General features: G+C 53.8%; 1 protein-coding gene across 2 annotated transcripts in view; it reads right to left on the bottom strand.

Moving 5' to 3' along the window:
* Positions 1 to 27,512, bottom strand: part of CPNE5 (copine 5) — a 64,943-nt gene that overhangs the window by 26,870 nt on the left and 10,561 nt on the right. The window contains exons 3-9 of one of the 2 annotated variants that reach the window (XM_036493838.2): positions 26,664 to 26,710; positions 13,832 to 13,935; positions 12,613 to 12,652; positions 12,343 to 12,419; positions 11,072 to 11,131; positions 9,538 to 9,588; positions 9,243 to 9,306 (exon numbers count right to left, since the gene is read on the bottom strand). In XM_036493838.2, coding sequence (XP_036349731.1) covers positions 9,243 to 9,306; positions 9,538 to 9,588; positions 11,072 to 11,131; positions 12,343 to 12,419; positions 12,613 to 12,652; positions 13,832 to 13,935; positions 26,664 to 26,710 — 443 coding nt within the window. The remainder of the gene's footprint in view (positions 1 to 9,242; positions 9,307 to 9,537; positions 9,589 to 11,071; positions 11,132 to 12,342; positions 12,420 to 12,612; positions 12,653 to 13,831; positions 13,936 to 26,663; positions 26,711 to 27,512) is intronic. The other variant, XM_004590325.2, reaches the window with a different exon arrangement.

Raw genomic sequence — 27,512 nt, 5'->3', positions numbered from 1 at the left:
TTTAGGGTCTAAAGTTCTCACCTTGCACGCACTGGGATCCCATATGGGCACCAGTTCATGTCCCGGCAGCCCTACTTCCCATCCAGCTCCCTGCTTGTGGCCTGGGAAAGCAGTTGAGGACGGCCCAAAGATTTGGGACCCTGCACCCACATGAGAGACCCAGAGGTAGTTCCTGGCTCCCGGCTTCGGATCAGCGCAGCACCAGCCATTGCGGTCACTTGGGGAGTGAATCATCGGACGGAAGATCTTCCTCTCTGCCTCTCCTCCTCTCTGTATATCTGACTTTGCAATAAAAGTAAAATAAATCTTAAAAAAAAAAAAAAAAGCTCAGGAACGAGGTAGAAATATTAGAGAAAAACAAATGCAAGGACTTGACACACTGTAGCTTCCAGGGTCATTGAGTGCTCCATGGAGAGCCCACTGCCCCCTCCTGGCACCTGACTGACAGCCATGGGCCACCTGGCTGGAAACCCAGCTGGGCAGCCTGGAGCAAGGGCTTTCCCCTCTCTAAGGCTCCATACACTGGATACAGTGTCACCCAGGCGCTTGCTGGGAAGATGAGAAGGAAAAGCAAATGTTGGGTTCTTCCACCAGCCTGGCCTGAGCAATGGATGCACAGGGGCTCCTCCTGCAGAGGCCCACCCGCTTCTGGGTAGGAGCTCGTAAAACCACCAATAAGCAACTGCTGTTTGTCAGGAAAAAGGGCACCTCACATGTGCCAGGCACTTTTTGCTATCTATTCATGCATGGAGTCCTCACCATGCCCCCACGAGGTTGTGTTCTGTTATTAGTTCCAGTTTAAAGATGAGAAAACTGAGGCACCAAGAAGGCCATGCCCTTGCTTGAAGTCGCATGGCGAGGGAGAGAAGCTGGGATTCGGACAGGCAGTCTGGCTCTAAAGATTAATAACTGAGCCTCTAACTGATGCCCCATAATCAAGATAAGTTTAATTATGCTGTGCCACCTCTGATGGAGAAGTTAGAGAAGTGTGAAATCCATTTCAGACAGGCTTCCGTGCAAAATGAAAAGAGACAGAGACAGTCTGGCTCTGAAATGGAACTGCTGGAAAAATCCAGAAGGCAGGGGACTTAGTTCAATGCTTAGCCTGACCTGCCCTCCCCAACACAATCTAGAGTCAGGGAGCATTTGCCAGGAGCCCCGAGTTGTGTTTTGTTGGGCCACTGCAGAATCCCGGATTGGGGGAGAGCTTTCTGAACCTTTCCCAGCACCAGCTTCCTCCCCATGGGCAGACCGGGAAAGCCACCTGCAGCCTGCACTTCAGGAGGTGGCCCTGAGTTATATCAATAGCCACAGGAACCAGGCTTTCACTTCACCCACCCTCCCCCCTTCAATGGCCCTGACACTGTGGTATGGGCCAGCAGGGTGGGCCTCCACCAGGGACTGGGGCTCACCCAAGCAGAGATGCTCTTCCCAAACACCAAGAAGAGAAAACAGCTCCTGCAAGAGATGTAATTTCCTGCAATTTCTGCCTTCCACCCTATCTCTTTTTAAAAAACATATTAAGTTCTTTTAAACAGCAGGATTGCCTCAATTTGCATTTCTCTGCATGTTAATCAGGCTGCTTGGCATGCAGCAGCACACAGCCTCTTTCCACGGGAGGGCAGGATCACCTGACCTGCTGTCCCACCTTAGCCCTGAGGGCTACAGGGGTCAGAGGTGAAGCCCAGAGGCCAGCTGTGCAGCAGGTGTGCAGAAGGCTGGCAACAAAGAAGCAGTGCCCAGGAGGCTAGAAGAGAAGATGGCTCTGGCACAGGTTTTGCTGGCAGCCCCAAGGGTCTAAGCTGAAAGTAAGAACACAATTTTAAAGCCTTGGTCATCAAAATGATGTTAGCTCATCATTTTACAACCTGAAATTAGTAGGTAGGTGTTCTGGCGCAGTGCATTGAACCGAAGTTTGGATGCACACCTCATTCAAGGTGCCTGGGATACAGTCTCACCTTCACTTTTTAAAAAATAAATTTTATTTATTTATTCATTTTAAAGATTTGTTTTATTTTTATTACAAAGTCAGATACACAGAGAGGAGGAGAGGCAGAGAGGAAGATCTTCTGTCTGCTGGTTCACTCCCCAAGTGACCACAACAGCTGGAGCTGTTGTCCGGAGTCTCTTCCAGGTCTCTCAAACAGGTGCAGGGTCCCAAATCTTTGGGCCGTCCTCAACTGCTTTCCCAGGCCACAAGCACTGAGCTGGATGGGAAGTAGGGCCGCCAGGATTAGAACGTGCGCCCATATGGGATCCTGGCACTCTCAAGGCGAGGACTTCAGCCACTAGGCCACCGCGCTAGGCCCATAAAGTTTATTTTTTAATAATGATTACATGGTTGATGAAGGTGGGAAGGATCGAGGTTTAGGGAAAATAGGGTGAACTCATTGCTTCCAAATTTGCTATTTCTTCTTGTTGTTCCTGAGGGAAGGGAAGAGACAAAGGGAGAACCACTGATGACTTTCCACATGTCCCAGTACCCAGGGATGAGGAACTGCCACCTCATATCAACCCAGAGTTTCAATGTGTCCATATTCCGAGGGTTTTGTCCAAGTGGTTTCACCTTCACTTCTGATGCAGACTCCTGCTTAGGCACCTAAGAGGCAGCAGAGGATGGCCCAAATACCTGGGTTCCTCCCACCCATGTGGGAGACCCAATGGAAGTTTCTGGCTCTTGGCTCTAGCCTGGCTCAGCCCTTAGCCACTGCACACATGTAAGGGAGCGAACCAGCAGATGAAAGCTATTTCTTTCTCTCCCTCGCTCTCCATCATTTTGCCTTTCAAACAATTAAAAAAAAAAAAACCTCAAATTTGAAATCAAAGCCCCAGGATGAACTAAGTATTAAATCATAAGTGGTGGTCATTTTTACGAAGGCAGCCCCAAGGAATGAAGTCCCTGGCTCAGTGTCACATCAACGGCATTTGGTCTTTGACCTAGAGCCCCAGCTCTCAGCTGTCCCTTCCACAAGGCACCTTCAAATGTACACAGAACAGGGTACCTTGGAGGATTTGCATTGTCCTCTTTTTAAATGTGCTGGATTTTCCAAATCTTCAAGGAGTGCATCTTGTTTTTTTTTAGATACAAGGAAGAACACTGTAAAGAAGAGTGGCCCCCTGGGGCCCGGCGGCGTGGCCTAGCAGCTAAAGTCCTCGCCTTGAACACGCCGGGATCCCATATGGGCACCGGTTCTAATCCCGACACCTCCACTTCCCATCCAGCTCCCTGCTTGTGGCCTGGGAAAGCAGTCGAGGACGGCCCAAAGCCTTGGGATCCTGCACCCACGTGGGAGACCCGGAAGAGGTTCCTGGTTCCCAGCTTCGGATTGGCACAGCACCAGCCATTGCGGTCACTTGTGGAGTGAATCATCGGACGGAAGATCTTCCGCTCTGTCTCTCCTCCTCTCTGTATATCTGACTTTGTAATGAAAATAAAATAAATCTTTAAAAAAAAAAAAAAGAGTGGCCCTCAGCAGCAGCAGGGTGACCTGGAACAGAAAGGTGTCTGAGCAGGAGGGGAGGGGAGCCAGCACTGGGCTTGCTGGGTCTCCAGGCTAGTCATCACTAGGCACCTGCTGCCCCTGTAACTGGTCTGTCCCATGCTTTGACTACAATTCTTTTTTTTTTTTCCTTTTAATTATTTATTATTTTACTTCATTAATTACATTGTATTATGTGACACAGTTACATAGGTACTTGGGTTCTCCCCACCCCTCCCCAAACCCTCCCACCATGGTGGATTCCTCCACCTTGTTGCATAACCACAGCTCAAGTTCAGTTGAGATTCCCCCATTGCAAGCGTATACCAAACATAGAGTCCAGCATCTTATTGTCCAGTCAAGTTCAACGGCTTCTTAGGTATACCCTCTCTGGTCTGAAGACAGAGCCAGCAGAGTATCATCCCAATGACTACAATTCTTTTTGTCGTCACAAAGACCCATTTCCCAAACAGCCCAATCAGCTCTGCATCAGCTCATTCAAAGGCTGAAAACCCCAGACAGCCATTTCTCCTCCCACTCCCTGACCGTGTGTGTGTGTGTGTGTGTGAGATACTAACCTAAATCCATAAACTAGGGACAAATGTTGTGATACCAGGGATTAAGCTGTTGTGTGTACTGTCAGCAGTCCATATGGAGGCACTGGTTCAGGATCCAGTGGCTCCACCCCAAACCAGCTCCCTGTTAACATGCCTGGGAGAACAGCAGAGAAGGCAGCACAAGAAGCCAGGAGCCAGCATCCCCACAAAGGTGTCAGGGGCTCAAGTTCTTGTGCTACCTGGCTTGCTGCAGTCACTGGGGACTGAACCAGCAAATGGAAGACCTCTCTCTTTCTCTGTCAGTGCCTTTAAAATAAATAGATGATGCCGTCACCTAAAAATGGAACAAGTGGAATATAAGGATGTTTACTACAGTTCAGTTTCTATTGTTTCCTATAAGAGACTAAGGTCAATAAGTTATGGCTCATCCATACAGTATTCTTATGTGAGGCGGCGCCAGGGCATAGTAGGCTAGGCTTCCACTTGTGGTGCCACCATTCCATACGGGTATCCACTCAACTCTTAGCTGCTTCACTTTCTGACCCAGCTCCCTGCTTATGCCATAGAAACGCAGTGAAGGATGGTTCAAGTCCTTGGGACCCTGAAGCCATGTGGGAGACCTGGAAAAAGCTCCCAGCTCCTGGCTTCAGCCTAGGCTCAGTTCTTGTGACTACTTGGGGAGTGACCAATGGATGGAAGATCTCTGTCTGTACTCACTGATCTGAAATATATGGAGGAAGCTCACGGGAGCAGGCTAGGGATTGGTGCAGTAACCAGGTGTCTAAATCCTTGCCTTACATGACCCGGGATCCCATATGGGTGCTGGTTCTAATCCCAGCAGCTCCACTTCCCATCCAGCTCCCTGCTTGTGGCCTAGGAAAGCAGTCGAGGACGGCCCAAAGCCTTGGGACCCTGCACCTGTATGAGAGACCTGGAAGAAGCTCCTGACTCCTGGTTTTGGATCAGCTTAGCTCTGGCCATTGCTGTCACTTGGGGAGTGAACCAGCAGATGAAAGATCTTTTTCTCTGTCTCTCCTCATCTCTGTAAATCTGCCTTTTCAATAAAAATAAATAAATAAAACACTTTAAATAAATAAAAATAAAAAGGAGCAGGCTAGTGACCCTTATGGGACAGGGAGAACCCCTGGGGCACCAGCACCATGAAGCTTCATGGCTTGACTGGTTGGAGAACAAAGCAAGCCCCCTACCACCACCGGCCCCAGCCAGGCTAGCAAGGCAGGTACAGAGGGACCCAAGGGGCTGAGAGGGAAGAAAGCTGCCCACTCTCGGCATGGACCTGACCCTCATCTCTCTGCAGACTCGGTCACCACTGCTCAGAGCTTCCAACCTGTGTCAGGCCAGCAAGCCTGTAAGACCATTAAGGTCATGACTGTGCAAGCACAGCTCGTGGTAGTGTGGGGCCGGGGGAAGGCTGAGGCTCAGGGGTGTGAGGCTGAGCTAGATGGAAGTTCAGGGTGGGGGGCCCAGGGAGGCCACTTGGGTCTCTGTAGCTGGAAGTTCTCACTCCTACCCACCAGCTGCCAGCCAGCCCTGGGGCAGATTCAGAAAAGACTGCCAACAGAAGTCTAGGTGAGCAGCAGGCTGTGTTGCCAAGGGTCCCTTGCTTTGCCAATAGCAGCAGTGTCACTATTGAGCGTAATTAAGTCAGTGACGCTTCAGACCATCCTGCAGGAGTCTCATTTTCTGACTGACGTCAAGCACCACTGTGGAGTACTGGGATCTTGACAAGGCTGGGGTGCTCACTCCAGCCCTCTGCTGGTCCCTGCCCCAGTCCCTGGTGGACTCGCCACCTCTAAGACTTCGCCCTCTTCCTCTAATCCACCCACCGAATGCTAAGCTGGAAAGACAGAAGCAGAGCGGGCGAGAATGCAATTATTTTAATTCAGCCAGATGCTGGGATTTAGTTCCTTTTCTTTGCAAGTATTCTGGGGAAAGGCAGAACTCAGCCAAAGATGCGCCAAAAGAAAAGGAGCTGACGAGCTGACAGGAGGGAAGGAACGGCAGATCTCAAGGACCCAGAGTCATCCCTGGGGGAGGGGGAGTAGGCGGAGGAAGAGAGGGAGGGCTCCTCCCCCCCCACCGCAGGCACTGAACCAAGAGTGCTCACCAGCCCTGGCAGGCGCACCCAAGGCAGCCAATTGTATGAGGAACTTCCAAAGCAGGTTCACTCATTTTTATTTACCTATTTAGTGGTCTACCTGGCAGGCAGTCACCAGCTGGGGCAGCAAATCTGAATGGAGGCTTCAAGGAATTCAGAGTCCACCTTTGCCATCCTCCTCCCATCCTCATAGCCAACCACATCAGCCCTAACACACAGGTGGGACGAGTGGCACCGGGACCTTGGCCAGCAGCTCTGTTCTATAAGCCGATGGGCTTCTCTCCCCGCTCGTCCGCATCCCCAAGCCTGGAGTGGACACAGCTGTAGGAGCCTACCTGCTGCTGAACTCTCAGTCCGGGGCAGGTGTTTGGCACAGTGGGTGAGTCCCTGCTGGGGACACCTGCAGCTCACGTCAGAGTGCCTGGGTGTGAATCCCAGCCCCTGTGAGGCACGCCCGAGGAGCAGCAGGCCACCCCCTGGGAGTGGTCTGGATGGAGTTCTGGACTCCTGGCTTTCTCCTGACAGAGGCCTGGTTGCTGTGGGCAGTTGGGGAGTGAACCAGCAGAGGGAAGACCTCTGCCCCCTCCTGCTCTCTGTTGCTGTCTACATTTCAAATAAATTAAATGAAACTTAAACAGAAGACCCTTCTTGGAATGTCCTGATCCAGTACCAGAGCGCCTGGGTCAGGTCTTGGCTCTCCCAATTCCAGCTTGAGAAGGTAGCTGGGTCCCCATCACCTAGGTGGGAGACACAGCTCGAGTTCCCAGCTCCTAGTTTCAGCCCGGCCCAGCTCCAGCTTATGAACATTTGGAGGGTGAACCAGCAGATGAGAGAGGTGAACCTGCACCTCATGCCGCACTGTGTCTCAAACACATACAAATTTTAAGAAGCGGTACATATAATTAAAAAAAGACATTAGTTATAGATACAGGCTGCCTGACCACACTACACCAGGAATTACCTCATACTGCATCATATATTATAATACCACAGATAAATGAATCAAGACATACAAACCACACAACACAGTGTATAATAGCTGCTTAAGCAATGCTAGCTAACACCCACTACAGTTTGTAGTTCTCCAGGTACAGAACAGGAAGCCTTGGCAGTGGGGAGGTTGTTCTTTGAAGCCAAACGCATTTTCCTAATAGTAGGGATCTTCAAAAAGTTCATGTAGGGGGCCCTGCAATATGAACTTCAAAAAGTTCACACAGGGGATTAAACCACCATTTGGGAGGCCCAAGCCCCATACAAGAGTTTCTGCTTCTAGCACCAGCTATTCTGTTTCTAGCTCCCTACTCATGTGCCTGGAAGGCAGCAGACAAGGGCCCAAGTATTTGGGACCTGGCTACCCATGGGGGAGACCCAAGGGTTTGGCGCAACCCAGCCCTAGCAGGTATGGCCATCTGGAAAGCACACCAGCAGATGGGAGATGCGTGTGTGTGTGTGTGTGTGTGTGCGCGCATGTGTGTGTGTGTGTGTTTTGCTCTGCCTTTCACAGAAATGAAGATAAACTTTGTTAAAAGTTCGTGTAAAAAGGCAGGGCCAGCGCCGTGGCCTCGTGGCTAAAGTCCTCGCCTTGAACGCGCCGGGATCCCATATGGCCACCAGTTCATGTCCCAGCAGCTCCACTTCCCATCCAGCTCCCTGCTTGTGGCCTGGGAAAGCAGTTGAGGACGGCCTAATGCTTTGAGACCCTGTACCCGTGCGGGAGACCTGGAGGAGGTTCCTGGCTCCTGGGTCCAGATCGGCACAGCACAGCACCGGCCGTTGTGGCTCACTTGGGGAGTGAATCATCGGACGAAAGATCTTCCTCTCTGCCTCTCCTCCTCTCTGTATATCTGACTTTGTAATGAAAATAAAATAAATCTTTTTTTTTTAAAGGGTACTAATGTAAAAGCTATATGTAGCCTTCAAATTCTTTGCACCAAAATAAGCTCCTCTTTTAATTACATTTTTCCATGGACTTTTTTCAAGTCTCCAAGGACTGTCAAGCCAGAGTGTGGCAGAGGTCACTGCCAAGGTGCCATCAGGGGTGGCAGACACAGTCCATGCCATTTACGCCAGGGAGACCTATAGGAAGGTAGAGCGAGGCTCCTCCTACTACTACATGGCTTCTACTGCGGAAAGCAGTTATTTTTCCAAATGTATTGTAAGCCCATAATGCCCATAATAGCTTCAACTACTGTCACTTTCAAATGAACATACACATTTCTGTAATTTTGCTTTATGTCCTGGCACAGAAAATAGTGATAACTCCACTTACTGCTTGTAAGGTCCCTGCTTGTCCGTTCTACCTCTCCCCGCCTCGACCCCTGCTTCATTCTCTCCCCACCGGTAGCTCCCAATTAACCTAAGAGGTGTTCAAGCCCGGGCCTCAGAATCCAGCTGGCCTGAGTTCAAACCATGGCAGTGCTGCCTACTGCCCTGGAACAGGGCAGCTTCTCTGTTCTCATCCATGCATCGGGAATATCATTTCAGGATGAGTGTCAGGAATGGTGGTAACTCAGGTACAATGCCCATCCCCCAACAGACAACCACCATAGCCCTCATGACACCTCATGTTATGACTACATGGGTGGTCCTGAGTCCCTCCTGGGTAGCTCAGCAAAGCAAAGGCCACCTGGGGTTACAGACGCTGGCCTCCCAGTGTGTGTACACACACCCATGCATGCATGGGTACACACATGCATATACACAAACATGCACTCACACATGGCTGGGTGCACACACACTCAACTGCCTCCCTGCCTCTGTCCCAGCCCAGAGAGAAAAGTGAAAAATGACAGTTAAATGTCAAGTGCTCAGACTCCCTCCCATTACTGAAAAGACTCCCCGAATGCCAAGGCAGTCTTGGCTGGAGGCCGTGTGACGGAGCGTGGATACGGCGGAGCGTGGATACGGCTGACCGTGGGCGTGGGTGCTGGGCCCGTGCCTCCCAGCCCCCTCACCTCACCCAGGCCTCAGTCTGTTCAGCTGTGAGAGGGAGGAGGTGGCACTGGGAGACTGGCTGGCCCAGGTTTGCTGCAGGCACACACAGGGGCCTGGACCAGGGCTGCCGGCCCAGGGTCCTCTGCCACTCACCCGACAGTTGCTGAGCTCCTCTGCAGACAGGACGATGGTGCCACATTTCTTTCCTGGGACACCACTGGGAGAGAAGATGACAGAATGCAAAGCCAGGCGACACAGAGACAGAGACAGCCCTGGCTGCTCCCCGAACCACCTTCCCCGCCCTGCCTGGAAGCCCCTGCAAAGACAGAGGCCTCTGCGACCCGTGGGAAGGAGGTGTTGCTTGCTGGGGCCCTGCCCTGTGAGGGACCTCTAGGGAGGGCAGCATCTATTAACCAAGGACCTTGAATCACAGCATGTCCAGACTCACCCGGAGGCTTCCGGACCCGGGGTTCTCAAACTTTCCATCCAAAGACCACTTCTGTGGGCAAAAGACCTCGTGGGCTGGCTACCCGACCCTGCACCCAGTTAAACCCGAGCCCAGGGGTGGCCCCGCTCAGGGCCTCTGTGGTTAGCCATGGCAGGGAGAGCAGCATGAGGGGAAGACAGAAGGTAGCCTGCTCCAGGGGGTCCTGGGACACCTGCCCATGCTTTCGCCCATGACTAGCACTTCTCAAACTCCTTGGCTGGGGTCTCCCTAGGGATGAGAGATCCCAGCCAGCCATGCTGCTCCTCAATGATGGAGACAATTGGGATGAGGTCTGCGAGGTTGCCCCCCCAAAAAAATTCCTTCCGGAGGGCAGGTATCTAGGCCGAAGCCCTACCCAGGGCACCTGAACCACCTCTTTCCTGGTCAGACCAGATACCTTCCCCCAGAGCCTCAGCCAATCCCATGCTAACATCTGGGACCAGGCCAGTGGGAACCCCAGAGCAGCAGCAGCAATGCCAGGGCGTTAAGCAGCTGTGTGTTCTTGGGCTCCTTACTGTACTTCTCTGAGCCTCCATCCCCCTGCCCAGGGAGCCCTCCCAGCCCCTAGCCTGCTCCTCAAGCTGCTGAGCCAGGATCTGTTTGACCAAGGAGACAGGCTCCTCAATGCCAGCCTCCTCCGCCGACTTCGCCATCTGTTCCTCTCCTGCCTCAGAGTCCTTCTTCTATTTCCGATCTCTCTTTGCCTCCTCCCCAGCCCCAGCCTGCTCTCCCACTACCCCGAGCCCGGCCTCCCTGCTGTTGCCTCCACTTTGTTCTATGGCTGCTTAGCCACTCTCATTGTCATTTGGCATAGATGCCCTCACCCTGGGCTACTCCCCGCCCTGGAGGTCAATCCAGTCAGCAGCCAGGACTCCAACCGGGGGTTAGGCGATGGGGCGTCAGAGAAGGCCAGGGGAGTGCCGCTTACCCAGCCAGCGCCCTTCTGCAGAGGCCCCTCCAGGCTGCTCCCACAAATAAAGCCTGCTCCCTGCCATGCCCTCAGCTGGTGTGGGGAGGGTCTATGTCACTCCTCTCATACCCCCATTTGCAGGAGGTCAACCAAAGCAGAGGGGTAGGGTGGGGTGGACTGATGAGCCCATAGGAGAGGCAGGTGCAGCAGGATCCACTCAGCTGAGCTGGGCACTGACGTCCAGTGACAAAAGCAGGAATTGAGGGGGAGGAAGTGAGGGACCAAACAGCAGGGCGATAATAAGGGGTGGGGAGGACCCGGGCCAGGGAGAGATGACAGGAACAGAGGAAAAAGGCCCTGCTGATGCCTAGAAAAGTCCTTCCCTCCAGCGCCACATGCCATGGGAGTTCAAGCATCAGGCTGGAACAGGGAAGGGCAGGCTGCATAGTGAGGGGCTCTATCCAGAGTCCAGAGCATTCAGGTTCCTGCAGAGGGACTCAGGACCCTCCCTGACCCCGGGCCCAGACTCTGCAGAGCTGGCCCAGTGTCTGAGGGCTCCAGGTTCAGCGCTGTTTGACGACTTACCCGTTGGACACAGCTGGCATGGGTTTGCCTGTCCTGGAATTCAAGCTGAATGCTCCTATCCTATGGGGAGAGCAAGAGAGAGCATGCCGTGAGCCATCTGCTCCGTCCAGAGAGAACACCGGGCACCTGCTTCCAGCATCCAGGTTCCTGAAGTATGACCAAAAGCCCTGGGTCAGTCACTCCTTCCCAAAGGGGTCTTCAGAGTGGGGTCCATGGACCGACTCCCCTTGGGAATGTGTGAGCAGCGGGGACTCCCAGGCTCCAACCTGGCAAGCAAGGCCTCTGGCTGCAGCAGCTGCACTCACAGCCCCAGCTGACAGCCCTCCCTGGCCGCAGCTCCCACGTCACTGAGAGAATTGCCCGAGTCTACTGTGGGCTGGTTCGTGTCCCCCAACACTGCTTGGCCGAGTTCCTCATTCCAACCTGAGAGTAGAACTGTACCCAGAGATGGGGCCACTACACAGAGGTCCCTACAGGTGGACCCTAACCCAATCTGACCAGTGTACCCCTAAGAGATCAGAATACACACACCCACACACACACACGGGGAACCATGTGAGGGCACGGGGAGGGGACACAGACAAGAGCCTGAGAGACAGACTATAACCACACATGTGCACACATGCATACACACATATACAGGTGTGTATATATGTATGCCCATAACACATGTACATGCAGACATAGAAACACGCAATATATACATGCACCTCACACACAGAAACACACTTTGATCACAAGGAAGGGACAACATCCAGCAGGCACGTAGCAGCAGCAAGCATGGGGCCATTACTAGTCCAGCCTGACCCCCTTTCTTGCCGCTCTGCCCCGACCCAGTCAGTGTGTCTGGTAGAGGTGCTGCTTGCCTGGGGCCAGCCCCTGGGACTTCCTGAGAACAAGAGTAATCACCCCCACCACCCAACCAGCCCTGGCAGGGCACTGAAATGCAGTGCTGGGTGCAGACGCTGGCCCACCTACTTTCTGGCTGGCGTGAGGTAAATCACTTGCCCTCTTAGGACTTCACTTTCATGTGTAGAGTAGAAACGACTTGACTGCAGCTCAGGCCTTGCCGGGAGATAGGGTTCAAAGCACACCAGGGCTAATAGGTCAGCAGTTTTAGATGGGTGGGGGCGAGACATGGGCTGTCCTTCCTCCGCTTGCACAGATGCCCATGAGGGCCAGACCGGCTGACTTCTCCATTCCCAGTCTGAGTCAGCTCTCGGCAGGGTGAGCACGAGCTTGCCCACCACTGGGGAAGCTGCCACACTTACATGAGGGGCTTCTCCAGGCGGCTTCCGGGAGACCCCACAATCTCTCCAAGGGTGCAGAAGGCTTGGCCCAGGAAATCCTGATATAGGGTACAAGAAGACCAGGGTCACCCTCCCTCCTGGCTCACAGTCATCCAAGCCCCCCAGCCCCAGTCTCAGGCAGCCTGAGGACATCAGGACGAAGCACCGTCTCTGTGAGGCCTGACACCCACCCAGGACATGGCACTGCAACAACCCCCCTGGCATCGGCAGGCAGTGCCTGGTAGGACTCACGTGTTTAGACAGATCCGGGCTCTTGGAGTCGACATCATACCTATAGGGGACCCAGAGCAGCATGAGGGTGGCTGGGGGCACTCTGGCCAGCCCTGCCCAGGTCTCTACATACCCCCCACCCTCAACAGGCTCCAACTCCCTGGAGGCTTCTAGCACAACAGCTCAAGGGCACGGCAGCAGCCTCTGTGCTAGACACGTTCTGTCTTGAGCCATTACACAAATAGTGCCACACGGTGTAGCCAGCCAGCCAAGTGGACCCCAGGTGGACCCTAGGTGGGGAGGTGTTGTACCCCTCGCTGTATATGTGTTACACATTGTTCAAACTGGATAGATAGAATTTGTAGGTTCACAGCAGGCTGTGCCCCACCTCACTCTCCACTCCTAGAATTTGTAGGTTCACAGCAGGCTGTGCCCCACCTCACTCTCCACTCTCCGTTTTTCATCTTCCTGAGCAAAGCTGGCCTGCCCACCAGGGCTGGGGGCCTTGCCTCTGACCTGCCTGTCCTGCTTCCTCTGGGCCTAAGCCTGCCCAGGCTGCCCCAGGGCCTGGTTGCCCAGGAAGGAGGGAGGTGCGCAGGTGGGCCGAGGCTGCAGCTGGGCTCTTCTGGCCTCCCCTCCTAGCCCGGCTGGAGTGCCTTCCCTCTGCAAAGAGTCCCCAGGCTGCCTTTCTGCCACAGCCTTGTCTCTGCTCCTCCTGCCACTCCTTTCTAAGTCATTTCCTCTCACTGCTGTCATCTGCCCTTGGCCACTCTGACCCAAGCCTCCTTCTTTCCTATGCTGCCCACTTTCTCTGGGACTCAGACCACTCCCACCAACTCATAGCCACTACACACGACACAGCTCCCCTGCCTGTTCGCCCAACCGAGATCCTACTCTGACCTGACCTTGACCATCAGGGGAGAGGCCTCCTTGGCCAGCTTACTTATGCACAAGGAGGCACCAGCAGGGACCTCTGCCAGGTCATGCTCCGATGGGAGGCCAGAGGCCTGTGAGGACCTCTCAGTTACCATGGAGAAAAGGGCTCCTGGTTGGACAGCCTGGAGTCATCCTAGTAGACACTGCCCATGGCAGTGTCCCCCCACCGACTCTGCAGACAGAGGTGGGTGCCCACTATCCCTTCTCATGGTCAGGTCAAGGGAGGAACTGACTAGGCCAACCCAGGTTTCTCTTTCTTCAATTGCCTCTGCCCCACCCCCAGTCCTGGCCATCTCTCACTTACAGGTCAAAGCGAAGGTTCTGCTTCTCCTCGAAGAAGTAGTCCACGATGAACTTGCGCACAAAGTCGGGGTTGAGTGTGTTGTCAATGACTTCCGTGCGGCCAAACTGTAGGGCAAGGGGTGTATGGAAGTCGGGGCCCAGCCAGGTGGCAGGGGCGAATGCCCAGGCTCAGAGGCCTCTGCATCCTGTTTGGCTGGGGCAGCTTTGGAAGCCCAGCCCCAAATGATGGGGACTGAGGACATCACAGCTCCAATCCACATGTGAGCTTTATTCTCCCACCTGAGCAGGTGGCTTTGGTGCCTTTACTTCCTGCCCCATTGCCTTTGTGAAGCTGTGCCCTGCACCTGTCCTCCCCTTCCCTGCCTATTGTGGAGGCTGCTTCCTCCAGGAGGCCTTCCTGACTTTTCCAACTAGAGACTGTTGCTTCTCTGAGCCTCCACTGAACTTGTGCCCACCCTAACACAGCACTTTTCTCAGACTAACTTGACACCCCAACTGTCAACATGAGGGCAGAGACAGGGCTTATGGGAGGAACCCCTAACCTGGAGTTCGTGCTCCTGTGTAAGGCCTTACTCAGCACCGCAGGTAGGACCTGGACACTGCTAATGAACAATCCTGAGATGTCGCTTGCCAGCTTAGGTCATCAACAGCCATGACTTCCATCTCAGGGCCTCTTTCTGCTCCACCCTACTTGTTAGTTTTAAGGCTGGTTGCTAGGTCATTGGCTTCCTTCCAGGGATGGAGAGCAAGAAATTGAGGGAGACTCAGGCCAGCAGCCATTGAGGACTGTGCTGTCAGTCGCCCACCCACAAGAACCTGGATCCTGCCAACAGCATTGAGCCAGGAACCGGATCTTGGCCTCTGAATCTCGCGATGGTCGTGACCTCACCCAGACCCTGCCCTGCCCTGCAGCCACAGGGCAGCTCTCCAGCCAGGGGATCCCCGCAAGCTGCACCCAGGTTCCTGACCCTGCAGTGTAAACCACAGCCCTCCCGGGTAACTTGTCACTCAGAAGGAGGTAACAAAAAAAGAGGTAATAAACTTCTTTGGCTTCCCCAACAGCAGATGCTCTGGAATTTGGGGACACAACAGGGTCTTGATAGTTGAACGCCATTAAACTGCCCTAGATGACTTTAGGTAAGTCATCAAAGAATTATCAGAAGGATGTTCCACAGGCCTCAAACCCACACACATACACACACACACACACACATACACACACACACAGCTGTGACGACTGCTTGTACCCATGGCTAATATTGATCTGAGTCTCTGCCTTCCCAGATCCCAAGCTGTTCAAACAGCAGGCTCCAGACCCGCCTCATTTTCCAAGCCCAGGACCTGACACAACATCTAATACTGAGTCCCAGGCTCACAGCTGGAGAAGACAGCAGCTCACGGCACACCCCATGCACTGGGAACAGCTTTCAACACGCGGGCTCGTTACTTCTGAGCAGTGCTTTTGTGGTAGGTTTCCCCACATTATAGATGAGCAAATGGAAGTACAGAAAGCCAAGCAATTTTTTCAGGGTTGCAGTTAACAGCTGCTGACTTCTGGAGTGTGCCCGTGGAGCCATGTGGCACCACACGTTAGGGCAAGGCTGCCAACCACTTTTCTCCACTGCTGCCAGTGGCTGCCACAAGGCAGGTCCTCAGGAAGTGCTGAATGGGCTGGCTGCATGAGGACATGGAAGAATGGGACTGTGCCAACCTCCTCCCAGACTCACGGAGCCACTTTCCCCAACGGAACATCATCCTCCGTACTTCCCAGAGTTAGCAGCCATTCAATTCAATCATCAAGTTAGCAGGCTTGAAGCACTTATGGAAGGGTGAGCTACAACATGAAAATGGGGAAGGAGGCTGGTGCTGTGGCACAGCGCAATAAGCTGCCACTGGCAAGGCCAGCATCTCAGATCAAGCTGTCCTAGGGTCTGCAGCTCCACCTCCAACCCAGCTTCTTGATAACGCGCCTGGGAACACAACAGAAGATGGCCTTCGAACTCATGCCACCCACTGGGAGATCCAGATGAACCTCCTGGCTCCTGGCTTCAGCCCTGGTTCTTGTAACCATTGCGGGAGAGAACCAGAATGGACAATCTCTCCCTCTCTTTCTCTCTGTAATTATGCTTTTCAAATAAATATAAATATAAATAAATATGTAAATACATACACCTTTTTAAAAAATTGTGGAAATTGAATTAAAAAGTAAATTTATCTTGGTATATAAAATAATTAGGTCCTTTTGCATGGACTTTCTGAGGTTCCTCATGCCTGCCCCTGTGCTTTTTACAGCTCCTCTGGGTGATTCTAACATGTAGATGGAATGGAGGACCACTAATGAATGAGAACACAGCAAAATCCAAGAGGAAAGCTTCTAGCTATGGAGCCTCTACTGAATGCTCAATGGATGAAGCGGGCCCTTAAATCAGCCCCAAGCCTCACCGAGAAATCCTGTAAATCCTGATTCATTCTACAAGGGAGGAGACAGAAGGGATCAGAGAGGTTAGGTAAGTCGCTAAAGGTCACACAGCCAGGTAGAGCTAGGATCTAATCCTAGGATCGCTATCTGCCTGCAAGGAGTCATCAGGTACTATGAAAATTAAACAAAGATATGGCTTCCTGTTTTGGGCAAAGCACCAGGCAGACTGTCAAGTCCTGTGCCACAGGCAGGTAATTCCATAACAATCTTAACAAGGTATCTTCCTTCAGACAAAAGAGCTGCGGCATTCTCCTTCTGAGCTGCAATACCATCTATCTGTAGACAAAAGGAAAATGTCTCCTCACAGTGTTTCTGCAGAACATTCCAGATAGAGGTGTGAGAGAATCCTCCCTTCAGGTAGGATCCCCACCGTGGCAAATGCACTGCCTTCCCCTCTAAACTCCTCCAACCCCAACCCCTATCCCACAGGACTCCAGACACGCAAGAGCGTGTACTCCTTCCAGCATTCCCTCGCCATAACCAACTCCCAGGAAAGCACCCATTAGGGAAGATGACAGCGCAGCTTTTAAAACAGCACTTGAAGCTTGCAGAGAGGGGAACTCCCTGGAGAGCAGTGGCTGCTGGAGGAGGAAATGGAGTTCCCCTGGAAACAGAGCAGCGAGGGGGGCTTCAAGGGCCCCCTGATGATCTTCCAGGGCAGGCGTAGAGGGCTGGGCTGGGAGGGGCTGGGCGCAGGGAGTTGGCAGGACCGGAGGTAATTAACCCAGGCAAACTACAAACAACTGTGCACTTCTCGCCTTCAGCCCTGACTGCAAATGTTTTATGGCCTTCATTACTAGGACTAATAACGAAGAGAGGAAAACACTAAAAATGGGATTTTTTTCAAATCCAAGGAGCCATCAGGTCCCTGTCAGATTCAATGGACATCCCTATTAATGATGACAGGGACACGACTGAACTGATGTTAAAAAAAAAAAATCCACTTGGCCGCTGTGTGCTTTGTTCTACACAGAATTAGAGTTTTCCAGCTGTGAGGGACTTGGCAAGACGAGGATCAGCAGGCAGCGGTGACGATGAGGGACCATGTAAGGCTGAATCCGGCTTGGGAGGGAAGCCATCACCTAGAGCTCAGAGCCCAGGCAGCTCCCTGGGGGTCCACGCTGCCTGGGCTCTGAGGCTGTGGGGAGGAGGGGCTGGGGTGCTATTTTCACACAGCTCAGGGTCTGGGGCCCAGACCAGGACACACAGGTAAGCGTGGGCATTGCAGTTAACAAACGTCCAGAGACCTGCGTGCCAGATTTGTGGGTCAGGAGTGGTGGTGGTGGGGGAACCCCCTGAGAATCATTACAGAAAGTGAGCACTGTGGAATGGAAATTGGCCAGGAGGAGGTTGAGTGATGAGGGAGGGGCTGGGGGCTCCATGATCCCAGAGGCTGGGGTGGTAAGGATGGGGTGGGGAGAAACAAAAACAGAAGGAAGCGCCCTCTGCAAGGTTGCTTCTCGCTCCTGGCAGCAGAGCCCACAGAGGATGCTCCCAAGGGTTCCCGAGACCTCTGTGGCTAAGCCCCCCGCATATCAATTAAGCAGTGTTCATTAGGCAGCATCAGCTCCAATGAGCCCCTCAGAAGCAAGGCGGGGTAGAGACTCCTCCGGGGATAGAATCCAGCAGTTCCCAGGGGCTCTGCTGCACAGACAAAGGCCAGGCTGTGGCAGGTGGGCTGGGACTAAGGGACCTGGGCTCAGGCGAGGCCAGGAAGAGCAGGTGCCTCCCGACCCTGGGGTGGGTAAGGGCAGGGGTGGCTGGTGTTGGGGTGGGGGTGGGATCCTGATGATACCTTCTCTGTTCCCTATGTACATTCATACACACGAAGCCCAGCGCTGCTCAGAAGAGTCCCTGCTCCCTATCCAGCCTGTTCTGCTCAGGTTGGCTGTACAATGCTTCCCACCCCAGGAAAGTGAAGATTCCCACTCCTGCAGATGAAGGACCAAAGCTGACAGACAGCCCTCAAGGGGGCACAGAGCATTGCTGTGGGCTCCCCTAGAAGCCCCAGGCCAGCCTCTTCCACTTAGGTGGTCCGGGAAGGGTCATGAACATGCAGATCGCCTGGATAGGTCTGCATGTTCTGAGGGAATGGGCTATGGTTTCCATCAGTTCTTCGTTGAGAAGCACATCTCCAGAAAGCTAAGAACCACTGGTTCGGGCTTTGAAGGCATTCACAGGGTTTCCCGTGGAAACCATCCAAACCAGGTGATTACCAGAGCCGAGTGTGGGGATACGCCCCTAGGCTTCACACGTGGTGCCCTCCCTGTTGGGGGACGCTGCTGCTCTGTGCCCCAGTTCCTCTTCTACTCCACAGGAGTAACAATGGAGCCACACCTCACAAGGTTGCTGGAGGGTTCAAGGACTGAATTCACACAAAATGCAGTCTGTCCTTTCTCACCCCGTTATATCTGGGGGCCCTGGGCCAGGACTCCCCACAGATATCAAAGTCCGCAGGTGCTCAGCAAACATGGGTGGGCACCTGGCCTGGTGGTCAGGACCAAACTTGAGATGCCTGCACCCCGTGTGGGAGCACCCATCTTTGAGCTGCTAGTCTGCTCCCAAACCCTGCTTCCTACCAATGTGGAGGAACAGGTAATAGCTCCGCGCCACCCAGGATGGAGATCCTGGCTCTGACTTTGACCTGGCTTGGTCTTGGCCATGGCAGGCATTTGGGGGAGTGAACCGGCAGATGGGAGCTCTTTGCCTCTTCAACACATTAAATAAATGAATGAACATATTTTAAGGGGCATGGTGTTTGCATGGTGTAGCCCTCCCCTCTACCTACAGCCTTTGGAGTACTTTAAATCATCTCTAGATGACTTACACCATCTAATATAATGCAAAACCCATGCCAATAGTTTTTTTTTTTCTATACTGTATTGTTTAGGGAGTAATGAGAAGGAAAAATGTTCAGTGCATATGCAATTTTTTTCCGCAGTTTTCCAGCCCTACTTGGTGGAATGGGTGTGGTGGTGATTACTTAAAAGACAGCTTGGGACACAGAGGGTAAATTAATCTGTCCACACTCGGGGTGCTCACTTTCCCTGCTCACCTTCCACACCAGGGGTGGTCTCTGTCCCCCACCTGCAGAGCCCCCGGGGCCTGCATCCACAAGGGTGGGGCTGAGGGGCCAGCGTGGCACAACCTCTCTCCTTTTACAAACCAGCTACTGCATGGAGACCCAGTCCTGTCCTCCCTGCATGTCCCTAACACTCTGGGCTGCAGTCAGACACATGGGCCTTGAGACGATGAGGCTGCTGGGTGAGGGTGGGGTGGGCTGGTCGCTCAATTCTGCCGGTACAGGCAGAGGCCAACTAAAAGGCACCAGGGATGGCAGCCTAAGGGGGGGACTTCCCCCATGGCTTCTAGGTTTCTAAAATAAGGTCCCCTTCTTCCCCCTTGCAGCCCATCTGCTAGAGGCAGGAACAGACAGCTTAGGGGACATCTCCCATCACCTGCACAAATTCCCATAGCTAAGGGGGCACTGGCAACAGAGCCAGGGCGGAGAAGTGAGGTGGCCAGGCCATGAGCCCAGGACTCTTTTAGCCTGGGTTCTGATGCTTGTGACTCAGGGGGACAACCTGGATCAACCCTCAGAGGGGGCACCTCCATGTCGCCAACGTGGAACGAAGAAGGCAGGTGGGAAGCTACAGAGCTGATCTCACTGAGAAAATCACCGCACTCAGCAGTACCACATCACTTAACACTCACAGCAACCTTCTAAGACATCATTATCCCATCTTAGAGATGAGCAAAGCAGCTCAGAGACATGGAGACACCTGCCCAAGAACACACAGCTAGCAGGGTGAACAGGCTTCAAACCTAGGCAGGGTGGCTCCAAATAAAATAACAGTCAACATTCAGCTCTGGGTTATAACAGTGTGACAGAGATCAGGCTATAGCCACCCTGTCTTCACCCCTGAGGGTCTCCAGCCTTCACACCCCTCTTGCCCCCCACCACCCCACCCCAAAGCTTTGAATGCCATCGTCAGTCCTGCCTGCATCTTCCACCTCCTTCCTCTTCCTGTATTTCGGGGTGTTTCTCACTAGCCTCTGCCATCTTCCCTCTGCACAGTCCTGGATCTCCTGCTTAGTCCTCTCAATGGACCAATGGGAAAACAGGAGCACACTGCTAGGGAGGGAGGCCAGTGGTGGCCGGTTTCGGATTCTGCCTCCTAGCTCGGGTTTCTTTCTTCCATTAGATCCTTCCACAGTGTAGCATGACTTTTCATCTTCAGATCACTTCCACACTCTCACGATCCCACGTCACCCCCTACCCAGGGCTCCAGGAGATGATATTACCATCATCCCAGAAGGGGCAGCCTGCGGTACATGCTGCAGGGCCGTGCCTGGGTGTTGAGTGGGTGGCTCTCCAGGAGGTGGGCAGCCCTGGAGGTGGGCAGCTCTTGCTGTCTAAGATAATGACTGCCAAGATGCCCCCAGACGCAAAGCACCCCTACCCACCCTGCGTGGTGCAGCTGGGCAGGGGGAGGCCAGACCTAGGCCATGCTTCCTCGACTGGCCAGGGCTCCCCTCTGGTTTTCCTGTGTCTCTTCATGGCCGCTTATCTGGGACCCCTCATGACTGAGGTCCATGGGCATCAAGATTCCAGGCCAGAAAGTCCTAATTCAGCTGGAACTAGACATAGGGTTGGCCGGGGCCCTACGGCACCACTGGTTGGGGGGAGGAGAAGGGCCTGGAAGAAAGGTCCGGCTCCACAAGGCACCTGCCAGCATCATAGATCTGCAAGGTTCTCTCAGGTTCCCTCGCTGGAGGAGTTCAGAGTTCTCTGGCTGTGAGAATGGGATGGATTACTAGGCAAATAGGGAAGGTCTCTGTTAAAACAGGAAAAGGCAGAAAGACCCATTCAAAATATCCCTTAGAATAAACAAATAAGGTCTCCCCACACACACCTGGGGTAGCCTTTAGCGGCACTTAGCTACATCTCAGGTTGTTTGCCAGAGATAGTCCAGCAATAGTCCCTCACCCCAGTGTTAAGTGAGGATGCTGACCGGACCATGGTTTCTATCCTTGTCTCCCTGATTGGGTGTTAAACCTCTATCTTAGCAGACTATTCACAACAATACATTCACACACCCCTTTTTGCTTTGCCACTGGGACCCACAAACCAACCCAAGAGTCTGACACCCCTATTGGTGCCACTTGGTGTGACCAGCCAACCTGCACAGGGCAACGCCTCCCTGGAATTTGTCTCCTGACTGCTGAGGGAGGAAGCCCCTGCTCTCGTCCTCCCCTCTGCTTTGCTTGCTCTCCTGGTCCACGTGCAAATTCTTCAATGGGGGACAAGAACCAAGCTGAGAGAGGGGACTGAAGTCCCACAAGGGGAGCCCTGCCAGCTGTACCTGCATTTCTTGCACCTGCTAGAAGGCCTCGTGAAGACCCAGCTTTGAGGGTCTCTGGACCCTCGGGCCTAGATAGAGCAGGCTCCCTCTAGCCCCAGATGCCAGCAGTGGCCTATAAAATTGTACCAAGCTCATAATGAAAGACTTCCTGCCAGAAAGCTTGGTGCCTAATTATCCATTGTTCCAGGTAATCTGTTAAATGGTCTTGGCTCCTGGGGGAATGGACCTTTTACCAAGGAGCCTGGCTGCCAAGCTGTTAGTGAAGCCCTCTGTGCCCCACCTTGTCTGCTGACCCTGTCCTCAAACCAGAGGTCCAGCTACAGGGGATGGGAGGGCCTGAGCAAGCCCCCTCCCCACTAAAAACTACCATGCCCCATGAGGGAGGCAGGGCCCTGGGGACCCGTACCCCAGCTCATCCCAAAACAGCTACAGATTTCAACAAATGACTTGAAGATTAGTGAAATGACCCTCCCACCGGATAAAGCACGGGCTTACTGGCTTCTCCTAAACAGAGCCGCGATGAGATTTTTCCATGAACTAGCTCACTGAACGCTCACCACAGGCCCTGGGCCTAAGCACCTGCTCAACAGTTGAAGGTCCATTCTGGATGACTTCAGAGCCCGTACTCTCAGCCGCAGCTGTGAAGTCACCTGATCACTGATGCCCAAGAGCAGATGCTGTTCAGCCACCAAGTGGCTGGGGTAGGACCTCGGAGTCCACTAGAGAGCAAACTTCTTTCTCTGCACAACACCTCAGCTCACATCTGATGTGCATCTCTCCCAGCTGAAGGGGGTAGGAGGACACACACACACACCCCCAAGCCGGCCCCTGGGGTACTGCCAACAAACCCACTTTGATCATCAGAGAGCAGTGGTTAAGACTCTGAATCCTGGGGCTAGTGCGTTAGCTCAACTGGCTAATCCTCCACTCTCAAGCGCTGGCATCCCATATTGTTTCCAGTTCCTGTGCTAGCTCCACTTCCCAGCAAGCTCCTCTAATTGTGGACAGTGTCCAGTCCTCTGGTCTCCCACATTCCTCTACTGGCACACAGTAGGTACCTGCTGGTATCAGAATGTGTGTGTCCTCCAGCTGTAGAGGGGGAAGGTACTGGGGAGAGGGTCCTTGGGGAATTAATGAGGCCCTGAGGTGCAGCCCTCACAAACAGGACCAGTGCCCTTACACAGAGGCCCCAGGTGGCCTGTGCAAGAGACTGGATGGTCCCTCATCGGACAGCACCACTGCTGGCATCTGGATCCTGAGCTTCCCAAATTCCAGAACTTAGGAAAAACCAATGACTGCTGTTTGGCAGCCATGTACCCCAGGTCACTCCAGGAACAGCATTCCAAAAGTTTAGAGAGAATCTGTTTTTCCCAGCTAGTGGTAAAATGTTAAACAGGCTGAGATTGCACAGAAAACAGGTTCAGTGAGCAGGGTCTTGGGGGTAGGGGAGTATGGGCACTGGTCTCCCTCTAGGGTGTGTCCCTCTGTCCAGCCCTGTGTGTTTCTGAGGCTCTGCCGGCCTGGTCAGCCAGCAGCCCTGGTAGGTCCTGATGCAAATAGCGCTCGATTTTCTGGACTAAAATTATATCTTGAGTCAATTTTCATAAAATGCAGTGACAGATTTAGGTGCTGGGAAGATGAAGCTTCCTCAGAAGGCATGGACGTGACCCGAACGGTTAAAATCAGCCAAAACCAGGCAGCCAGGGGCCACAGGAGCAGCTTTGATCATCACGGGGACTGTGGGCCTGGCTCCTTGGTGGCCTGAGCTCCGCCTGCAGACGCTGCAGTGCCTGCGTTCAGCTCCCCCTGGTTACAGGATGATTAGCTCTCTCTCAGCCAGGACTCTGATAACTGAGGAAGGCAGCCGCTCTCCTGAGGACAGTGAGCTGGCAGGTGGGGTGGCAGGCACTGGTTGCTGTTCCCTGGCAAGGTAAGGCTGCACTCCCAAGGGCAGTTCCAAAGAACTGGATCTGGGTTCTTCTCTACATGTCTCCGTTCTTGATACTTTTTCTAATGCAGGTCACAAAGGAGGCCAGGCCCTCCGCCCACTCCCAATCTGTGTAAATGCATCTTCCCTGTTCCAGAAATAGAGCCAAGCTCTGCTCCCATCACCCCCTCGCAGCACAGGCCCTGATGGCCTCCTGCAAGGGAGCTCAGTCTCCGGGACCCAGTAGGATGTTCACCAAGAACTCGGGCTGTCCTTGATTCCTACCCACAAGTTCCCTTCTGTGGAATCCCTCCCTGATTCCTCCTGCATGCGGGAGCCACCCTCACTCCACACTGTTCTGTGCCAGGCGACTATAGTAAGGTTCCACTAACAGGAGCCCCAGCCAGAAATCGGGAATATGGGGTGGTGATGGAAGAGAGGGAGGCTCCCTGGAGTTGACTGGCACTGTCTGAAACAGTCATGGCTCCCGACTCTTGCTAGCCCATGACTCACCTGTCTTTGCCCTGGCTGTTGTGGCTACTGGGGGAAGAGGTAACCACCAGATGGAATATCTCTGTCTCTGTCTCTCTATGTCTCTCCTTATCTCTCAGTCATTCTGCCTTTCAATTATTTTGTTTTTCAAATGTGACACTTCGGCTGGGCATTCTCTCCCATTGGACACTTGTTTTATTCTATCTGTACTCCTCTGTTCCTGTTAGGGTCAGTACACACACACACACACACACACACCTGGGACCGCCTAGTCCCAACTCACGCTTCTACTGAAGTGCTTTTCTTTCCATCCACGCCCTTCTTTCCCCTAGTCCCTGGTACAATGACCAGCACTGCATAGATGCCTACTGTTGCCAATGTTGACCGAGGCCAGTGGTGCACAGGGCCCAGTGTTTCACAAGTCTCAGCAAGGATGATGCCTTAGGATCTCTACTTCCTTGTCTCACCCCACCACAGGCCAATAAGGTGGGCATCCTCCCCAAGTCCTAGGTGTGGGAATAGGCATGGAGAGGTTAAGTAGCTAGCCCCAGGTCCCACCTCTGGGGCTGGATTGGGGCCAGGAGTGAGGCATGGGTGTAGGCAGCAGCACCCTGTCCACTCCTTCCCTTCCACTCAGCCCTGTGAGAACATGAGGTCACCCAGGTGCAACAGAGACCCTGATAAATCTCAATTACAGAATGCAGTCCATGGCTCACAAGCTGGCAAGCAGGGCCCTTGTAGGCTTTCCATAACAAATCACAAGGAGACATTAGCATAGGCCCAGGTACCAGACAGCCTGGCCCAAAGGCCTCGGAAGAAGTCATCAGTCCAATTAAGCAGACTACCCTGTCCCCCGCAGGCTGGCTTACACTGCTTGCAACTCAGAGTCCAGAAGAAGGTCGGAAAGCCAGTTTCACCTCAGTGTCCCCATGCAAAGCATCTTCCACATTTTCTGAATCAAATTCAGCTCCTTCAGGCACTGCTCAGGTGGTGGCAGGTGCTGGGGGCAGGGGGAGGACTGGCCTTTGAGCAGAGGAGGAGCAAGGACCAGCCTGGGAACAAAGCCCGAGTCACGGCACTGTGTCATGCTCCTGTGGGTCTCACCTTTTTGCCCTTTCCATGCACACTGGGCACCTGGCATGCGTCCTACCACTGTGCCCCTTGCATCAGCCACTGGGACCTCCCTCTCCAGAGCCCACAAGCCTTCATCCCAGACATCCGTGGGGAAGGACACAGGTGCAGCTGCCAAGGCCCAGCAGCAGACCCAGCCTCAATCATGCTTGTCCACTTCACCCCATTCTTGGGCCTTTGATCACTTGGAGGAAGAGGAGGGGTGAGCTCAGTTTCCAGACACCACCAGAAGGCAGCCTGGGCTCGGAGATCCCATGAGCTCATTCCAGAATCCATCAGCCCAACCCAGAACCCCTTGGCCTTATGTACCTGCAGACAGTCTCCCATCTCCCCCAGGGCCTCAGCAAGGGGGAAGTGAGGCCGAGGCAGGGACAAGATCACAAGCGCCACCTCCCTGTCAGCCTTTCCTGGGCCTCTCATCCCCTTAGCCATCATGTATTAAGTACCAACTGCATGCTAGACACACTCTAGATGCTCAACATCGTACAGTGAATAAAGGAGATAAGACATGATCTCCACAAAGAACGTGGGAGCTAGGCATGGCTGGTGGTATTAAGTAGTAACTCAAACATAGGAACCAAGGAAGGCAGGCAGAGTAGGTGTGGAGAGGTCCCAGTGTTAGATGGGTGGCCTGGGAAAGCTGCTGCAGGGTGACCTGAGGAATGCAAGCTGGAGGGGTCGCAGGAACAGGAGGGAGAAGAACATCTGGATAACAGGGACAGCAAGTTCAAAGGACCTGTGTGGAGGATTGTGTGGAAGGCATGATGGGGCATAAGCATGGGGCTAATTAGTCCAGGAAGGAAGACAGGACTGGGCCCAGACCAGGCAGGCTGGCACCGCGACTGTGGTCTGGCAAGAGAGTGCCAATCAGGGCCTCTAAGGAGAGGGACAGAATATGACTTGGGTTTAATAGGGTCTTTCTGGCTGCAGGGTAGAGGACAGACTATGAGCCCCAAGTCTGCCCTCTCCTCACAGACCCCGTCATAATGGGTTCTGGCTTTGGAGGGGAGACCCTCCCCTACACAAGTGGCTTTCCTGGAGGTTGGGTGGAGGAGCTGGCACCAGGGTGGGGAGATGGACCTTTGCTGTAGGTGGGAGGGAGCCACTGCAGGTGGCTGAGCAGGGGCTTCGCCCAAATGCACCACTCGGGGAAGCCTGCACAATGACAGACGCAGTGCGGCATACTGTGCTCGTGCCTTAAGCCTCCAGACAAGGCAGTTGTGATTGACAGGTCTGGATGTCCTTGGTCTTCCCATCAGGCTGGGGGCCCCTGCGGGTGGGGACCATGGGCTTTCCTCCTGTAGCTGCCCTCCCACCCCCTTGCATGTCTCAGCAGCCTGCTATGGGTCATGCAGGGATTTGTCCAGCATCAGGGAGGGACAGACAGGCAGCTAGGGATGGCTGACACACCTCTGGGCCAGAGAGGGGCTGTACTTACCTCCCGCCACTGCTTGTTCTCCATCCCTTGTGTATACATGACGCACACTGGAGGGAGAAGAAAAGCATGGGTTAATGTCGCAGGCCAGAAGAAAGGTGGAGACCTCAAAGAGTGAGGGCCTGGATGGGGCAGGTGGCTCAGGCTACTCTAGCCCCGGCCATACTTGTGAAGTTTGCTGGGGAGAGTCTGCTCAGGGGGCTGGGGTCTTGGTGAGCAGGTCTAAGAGTCCAGCCCCCAATTGATCCTGGAAGCACTGCTTTGGAGAAGGGGCCAGGAACTCAGGTGTGTTTGGAAGGGGCACCAGGGCAGGGGCAAGGTCATTCAGTACCACGCCACAGCAAGGCTCTGAGTGTCTTCCTGAAAACAGGGAAACAGAGGGGGGACTTGGAGTGGCACAGGGCTTGGTGGGAGCACACCAGAGCCACACCCTGCTTCTTTAGGAACTAAGACAGCCTCTTGAGTTCTATGATGATCATCAGCCCCACTTTACAGATGGGGAAATTGAGGCACAGAGAAGGTCTAAGACCCACCTATCTACACTCATTACACACATGGGTGCTACTTCTTGGGGTTATAGCCCTGGACTTCCACGTCAGTGCACCCACCAGACCCTGGCCAGTCCATGGAGTGTGCGGAGGCCTGGCCCAGACACCCCGCCCCCTCCCTATAGGCTCTGTTGAGTTGAGGTTTCACAAGTGTGGGGGCTGGGAAGGTGCACACCCCTTCCCACCCTTGGGCTCTGTCTGCAGACTCCATAGGAAAAATCTCAACCGTGTGGAAGAGCAGCCAGCACAGTCAGCTCTGGGCCTGGGCCGAGGTGCTGCCTGCTGTGACTGCGGTCTGGGCAGG

The sequence above is a fragment of the Ochotona princeps genome, chromosome 1 (assembly GCF_030435755.1).
Source record: "Ochotona princeps isolate mOchPri1 chromosome 1, mOchPri1.hap1, whole genome shotgun sequence".
NCBI lineage: Eukaryota > Metazoa > Chordata > Mammalia > Lagomorpha > Ochotonidae > Ochotona > Ochotona princeps.
This window is presented reverse-complemented; position numbering and strand designations above follow the sequence as displayed.